The 7,021-nt window shown below is 45.4% G+C and overlaps 1 protein-coding gene across 2 annotated transcripts in view; it reads right to left on the bottom strand.

The window, feature by feature from the left end:
- Positions 1–4,314: 4,314 nt before the first annotated feature.
- Positions 4,315–7,021, bottom strand: part of LOC123062144 (exocyst complex component EXO70E2) — a 3,389-nt gene continuing 682 nt past the window's right edge. Inside the window, exon 2 of one of the 2 annotated variants that reach the window (XM_044485507.1) lies at positions 4,315–6,283. In XM_044485507.1, coding sequence (XP_044341442.1) covers positions 4,445–6,244 — 1,800 coding nt within the window. In that variant the 5' untranslated portion in view covers positions 6,245–6,283 and the 3' untranslated portion in view covers positions 4,315–4,444. Of the gene's footprint in view, positions 6,287–7,021 lie in introns of both variants that reach the window. The other variant, XM_044485506.1, reaches the window with a different exon arrangement.

The raw sequence follows: 7,021 nt of genomic DNA, 5'->3' as shown, positions 1-7,021 counted from the left end.
AACTTGTTTGAACTCCATAGTTTTTCTGTGTTCAAAATGCACCATTCAAAGCCACATCATCAATTTTCAACCATTTCTGACTTCATTTGTTATTTTTCATGCATTTACTGATTATTTTGAGCTATAAGACCCTGAAATTGAAAAGTATTTCAAATGAACTCTGAAAAGGTTGAATGTTGGCATGGTATCATCATTTCACCCACATAGAATGTGCAAGAAAGTAGAGAGGGTTACCACAAAAACTGGATGCACTTCATGTACAAAACGGACAATCTCTTTCGAAGTATGAGGGTTTCATACGGAAACTCGTCTGTTACAAAGGGATTTCATTTTTTAACTTGTTTGAACTCCATAGTTTTTCTGTGTTCAAAATGCACCATTCAAAGCCACATCATCAATTTAGTACATATAGCTCTCATGAATAGTTAAGTGACCAAATTAATAGAAGTTCATCATCACATTAAAAACAAAGTACATACATAGTTCTCATTGAACAACATATAGCTCTCCATAGCATCTAGTTAAACCATACATTGAAACTATGTAAAACCTTTCAATGCAAAAACAGATGCGATCATAATCACAACAAGGTAAAAATTGATCCAACGGCATAATGATACCAAGCCTCGGTATGAATGGTATATTTTCTAATCTTTCTAATCTTCAACCTCATTGCATCCATCTTGATCTTGTGATCATCGGCGACATCCGCAACATGCAACTCCAATATCATCTTCTCCTCCTCAATTTTTTCCTTCAAGTAATTGTTTTCTTCTTCAACTAAATTTAACCTCTCGACAATAGGGTCGGTTGGAATTTCCGGTTCAACTACATCCTACATAAATAAAATCTATGTCAACTTGATGGGCATAATTGTCATAAACAATAAATGAACCAAATAGTTATAAAAGATAATATATATACCACATCTGAATCATAGCCAGGACGAGGGCCGACGTGGGCAGATACCAAAACCATCGCACTATATAATAACAAGCAATAATAAAAGTAAGAAAATTAGACAAGTATCTATCTAAGGTAAGAATTTTTTTTCTTTCAGAAGAAGATAAGAACAAGAGGCTCACCACGGTGGTGCAGGCGACGAGATCGGCGTGGGCGATCGACGGCGGTGAAGACGGGGACGGGACGGACCGCTAAATCTAGACAAATCTCGGGGAAAATGGAGCTTGGAGATCGAGTTTTGAGAGGAGAAAGCTTAACTAGCGTGGCTCGTGCATTTCATTGAACACCTCATGTGCATAGGAGGTGAGCTAGAGCACCCAAATGCCCTCTCCTCGTCGGCCAGAAAAAACAGAGCACTATGGAGTGCTCTGCTGCGGCGACGGGGTATATATAGGCAACTCATTTGTCCCGGTTCGTGGCTGGAACCGGGACTAAAGCCCAGCCTTCTGTCCCGGTTCGAGCCAAGAACCGGGACCAATATTTGTGGGCCAGGAGCGAGGCCCATTGGTCCCGGTTTGTGCCTAGAACCGGGACAAATGGGTCCATACGAACCGGGACCAATGCCCACGAGGCCCCGGCCGGCCCCCTGGGCTAAAGAACCGGGAGGAATGCCCCCATGGGTCCCGGTTCGTGACTGGACCAGGACTAATGGGCTTGCCCTGCCCGAACCAAAGCCATGTTTTCTACTAGTGCTATTAGATAGAAAATCTCATCCAATTCCAGCCACCCCCATGTGCGTACATCAATATTACTCATACGTGAGAGAGGAGATCATGATGGTCGTGATGAAGAAGAGGTTGCTGATGGCGACAAATTCCCCTCTCTGGATGCCCAGAACAGCCTCTAGATTAGCTCTTCGGACAAAGAACGAAGGTAGCGGCAGCTTCGTACCACGAAAAATTCTCAAAAAATGCACATGTTTTAAGTCAGGGTGATCTTATAGCCAAAGAAGAGCATACGGCGGTGCCCGAGGGCCCCACACAGTAGGCATGTGCGCCTCCCTGGGGTAAGTGCATGGTGGGGGCGTGTGCCCACCTCGTGGCTGCCTCCAGGTGTCCTTCTGGCTCCGTGGCTCTCTTATTCCATTTTAGCGACAACTAATTCCGGACGGAGGTAGTAGCATTACCTACTTCGACAGTGTCGCCTACACAAGCAGTAGCAGCTCCTCCTCTAGCGCACTACCTCCGCGTAGTAGCAGCACCTCCTCTGGCACCGTCACCTCACGAGCAACAACTTCTCCTTCGACAGCACCACCTCCATGAGAGGCAGCACGTCCTCCAGCACACCACCCTAGCAGATCAAGTGGTGAGGGCACCGACCCATCGACGACCAGCAACGGTGAATGGAGGAGCAACACAAGCCCGCCATGTCATGCGTGTGGACAGCAAACAACAGAGAGGGAGGAGGGGCGAGGTCCACCATGCATGCCCCGTGTATGGCCAGTGGCTTGAGAGGGGAGGAGGGTGCTTGTCCTCGTCGATGGTGCCGCCCATGCAACCCGCCTCAACCTCGTCTCCCGTCGCATGCCTAGTCGCCGGCGCAGTCCGTCTAGTCACCTGAGAGGTGATTGAGATGGGTGATGGTGTCCTGAATTAGGGGCCATCCACCACGTCGTCTCCCAACCAGGTGGGTCGGGCCAAGGACCCCCGTGACGGTTCATCAAGGGACCATCCTAAGAAGGCCCATGGCGCATACAAGGAAGAATCAAGAAGCCTTGGCGTTCAAGACAAGGACTCCTGATCCGTGGAGGACTCATCTCCACTAACATAACCGACTAGGGCTCCTGTTAACGTAGGCCTTCGGTACTCTTATATAAACCGAGGCTAGGCTAGTCAGCGGATCATATTCTTTTTTTTCACGAATACGCAAGATGTGTATCATTCCATTGATAGATAGAAAGCAAGAGTGTCAGGATTACACGGGTATCACTTTACCACGTACGCAGAGTTGGCGTGGAAAAGTGGTACATGAGCAGAATAGATGGGGGTGCTCGGCCCCAACCTAGCTATCTACACATCAGGGAGGCATAAAGTTTGCAATGTCCTTGGCCCCGGCAGAAGCCCATGCCCGAGCGTCGTCCTTGATGATCTGTAGAAGTAGCGTAGAGGAGGGGTGCATGTGGTCGAAGATGCATGCATTCCGGTGGCGCCAGATGGACCACGCAGTGAGAAGGGCGAGGGAGGCGAGACCTTTCCGCAAGGCCGCTGGAACCCACCTGGTAGCGGATCATATTCTAGGCACAACGATCTCGCGGTAGATCAACCTAAATTTGTACTTCCCCGAAATCAATACAATCAAAGCAGGACGTAAGTTGTAAGCTCTTCGCAAGAACCCGAACCGGGGTAAATTCTTGTGTCTCCTTTCACCATCGCACCAAGGCTACCTGTTCGGACCCCCACCCGAGATCTGCTGGATTTAACTCCATCAATGGGGAACTGGGAGTGAGAGAGGAGAGGAGAAGTGAGTGAGATGGAAACCGGGAGTGAGAGATAAGTTGTGCAGGTTTTCGCTCATGTCAATGTGCAGTTCAAACGAACAATTCCGCGAAGCTTATATGTCTCATGTACTGCTTCAAGGTTTGTGTGTGTCCTTCCAATGGCAACGAGTGCATTCACGTGAGATGGTGATAAACTGGACACCATATGTATAAAGTTCTCATTTAAGAAAGGATTTTGTCAGGGCCTACAACCAGCAAGATGCATGCTGCTATTGGTAGCAAGATATGTTGCAAACGTTGGGACAAAATGCTGCAAGGTCCGTTGGACAGTGCTGAGTCCCGCACGAATCTCCATGCTAAGATCTAACGGCTATGCAGTCGAGCATCTATTGGTAGCAAGATATGTTGCAAACGTTGGGACAAAATGCTGCAAGGTCCGTTGGACAGTGCTGAGTCCCGCACGAATCTTCATGCTAAGATCTAACGGCTATGCAGTCGACTGAGACATGATTAAATCTCATTTGACTGACTTTTAGCAAGCCCGTTAATTAGGGGTGTTGTTGGCCGTGCAAGCGGCAGCTAGAAACCATGTTTAGTAGCTCGTTTATATTTTGTTCATGTAATAGTTTGGACACTTGGAGGCGACAAGTGGGCGTACCCATACGGAAACCAGAATAGGTTTGTCTAGTTCTAAGGAGAAACATACCCTTCCACTCGTGTGTGGAAGATTACTAAATCAGTAACCGAGTGGTGTTCAGAAACTATACAGGCTTTTTGTTAAAAATGTTTTGGCAAAAAACGTATTGCTACCTACATCTAAGCATCATCTGTACTTCGGTTACATATATAGTACATGAAGCACTTTATGCACCATTGCTGCCATGAAGGAACTGATACACTTCTGCAAACACAAGGCATCCAAAAATATATTCTTTTGAGCATGGACATCAATACAACGAAACAAGCAATAAAATTCTTTTAATTGGTACAAAGCAAAATTACAACCACCGTGTTATCCCTCGAAGAAGAACTGTGCTTTCAGCTTCAAGCTCGGCCAGAATGCTGCAATGACTTTTGAGTTCCTTCAAACAGATCCAGCAAAAGTTCCTCCAGATCCTCAGGCCTGTACTTTATGTAGCGATCTCTCTGCTTGGTGCCATCAAGGAAGGCAGAGTATCTTCCCACAAATGTCCTGTAAGCCTGTATAACTTTCAGTGATATGGAAATCCTGACATCTTCGCGGAGTTGGTCATCCGGGACAGACCATGCAGTCTGAACTCGATAAACATCTTCAAAGGACAGGTTGAAGTTTTTGAACTTCTCCCTGATGATTTTACGAGAAGCGGCACCTCCGGCGGCACATAAGCCATCATCACTCAGGTAAGACAGCACCTGACTCCACGACGCCCTCTCGTAGTTGGTCGCCTGATGCTGAAACATCCGGTTGTGCAGCCGGATCCAGTCGTCGCCAAGAAAGCTCTTGAGATCCGAGTTCTTCACTTTCTGGACCATGTAGCAGATATTGTTCATCATAAAGATGTTCCGCAATCGACAATCTCTGTACAATCTAGACCCGGCTTCAAGATTTGCTTCTAAAACTGCAGCAACAGACTGCAGATGCAATGCTGTAGCCGTGAAATGAGTGCATGAGTTTGGTATAGGCTGTTGATCCGCATCCTTCAGCAGTGAATCAAGAGTTTTGCTGTAAACAGTGACAGCCTTTATATAGTTCATGACATACTTGGTGAGGGGATGCACTGCACCAGTAGGCACTGCACTGGATGACGTGTAGGATTGGATGGCATACTTGAATTCCGCAAATGTTTTCCTCGCTGATTCTCCCAGCTGGAGTAGGACTTCATGATACTCAGCTAAAACCATATCATTGCCCCCTGCTTGGAACAAGAACTCTGCTTCGGGGAGCAAATCATCCAGGACCTCATACATATCAAGAATCCGGAAAAGCTTTTCCGGTTTAGGAGGTCCAATTGCTACAGACTCATAAAAGGTCAGAAGCTGCATGACCGAGCTAAATGAAATCTCATAGAAGCACAGGTCTACAGCTGTTTCTGAAAGGTCACCAAAGACAAGACTGCTAAGGCGCCTCTCGCTCGCAAGGTAGACTCGGACAAAAGCCTTCATTGCCCGATTCCACCGCTTTATCGATGCGCTCAGTTTGTTCCATTTAGTGCTCATAAGTTCTTCTATGCTGTGCTTGTCGATGTGAAGAGACCCAATGAACTCATCTATTGCACCCTGCCGTGCATTGATATAAGCCTGGCAACACTCGTTATTGTAGTCACTCAGGAACATGAAGTTGGCAATGGACTTGACAGCAGAGAGTGCACCAGGTTGGATCAAATCAGCCACAAAATATTCAGATCCTCCGCTGCTACCGGTTTGTGTTGACTTGCCTTCACTTTGTTCCTCACTGAATGAGCTGCTTGAAAATTCATCCGTGCTGCCATCCTCTGTAGAACGGAAGGAGAGAAGCTCCTGTTCTAACGGCTGTTTGTAGTACGTAAGAAGGTAAACAAATTCCTCTTCGAGCCTTGCCATCGCCATTTCAAAAAGGTCATCAGCATATACGGTGAGTTCCTTGTGCTCTTTTACTTCTCCACCAGGGTCCAAATTACCTAACTTCTCAGACAGCTGCCGTAATTTGTACAACACTTCTAAGTACTCAAATGAGTTTTGTGGATCATGAACATGCAAGGAGTTATGAAAATCCAAACTAAGGATCTTCTTTCGCAGTGCCTTGAGCGCAAGCTTAATGTCACATATCTCCACTTCTTCTCCCAGCTGGATGTTTGAGTATTGCTTATCTAACTCAGGAGCCATCATTTTGAGATTTTATATTCAGCGTCTTCCCGTTTCCTTTCCCTGCTTCACATGTTTATAACAAAGATCAGGTCCAACTCCAAATTTGGAAAAGCTTCAGATGAAGAACACTTAAGGTAGTGAAGATCATATGATGAGAAGTATCGCAAGACATCGACAATGCAAAAGAACAAAAAAAGTAGACACTGGGAGCTAAATTAGCGAAAAATAATCTTTTGAGCACCTCGAGAGACTGATATACAGGGATGTTATAACACAATTACCAGTAATGGTAGCAAGAGAACATGGCAACCCTACGGTTAAAAGTGATATTATCCTTTTTTTTCCCTAGTTTGTTGTTAACCACGCAAATCTCTTTATTTACTCAAATTTCAGTAAGTTTTTAACATGAATGCATATTTCCTAGGTTGGATTTGTTTAGGTTGCCACAAAGGAGGCATATAGCAGTACCACCACTTGTCACTTCTTGTTCCGAAAACATAAAACAACTTATTAACTTTGGCGCTATAAATAATATTCATTGGGCTAACTTGATCCACATAAACCAAAAAAAAAAAACAGATGATTCCTCTGTACTGTACTTTTAGAACACCTTTTGCTAGCACCTCCATCAGAAGTTAAGGATACTGCCGACTGGGTCATGGTGACTTTCCAAACAAAAAAAAGACGCCAACAAACGACAGCTACAAAGGATAGTAGTACTTTTGTTACAGATTACTATGTTACTACTACTCCATAAGTTCATCCATATTTACCACTTGAAAAGAATTAGGCCAAAAT

This window comes from Triticum aestivum, chromosome 3A (genome assembly GCF_018294505.1).
Source record: "Triticum aestivum cultivar Chinese Spring chromosome 3A, IWGSC CS RefSeq v2.1, whole genome shotgun sequence".
In the NCBI taxonomy this organism is placed as follows: Eukaryota; Viridiplantae; Streptophyta; class Magnoliopsida; order Poales; family Poaceae; genus Triticum; species Triticum aestivum.
This window is presented reverse-complemented; position numbering and strand designations above follow the sequence as displayed.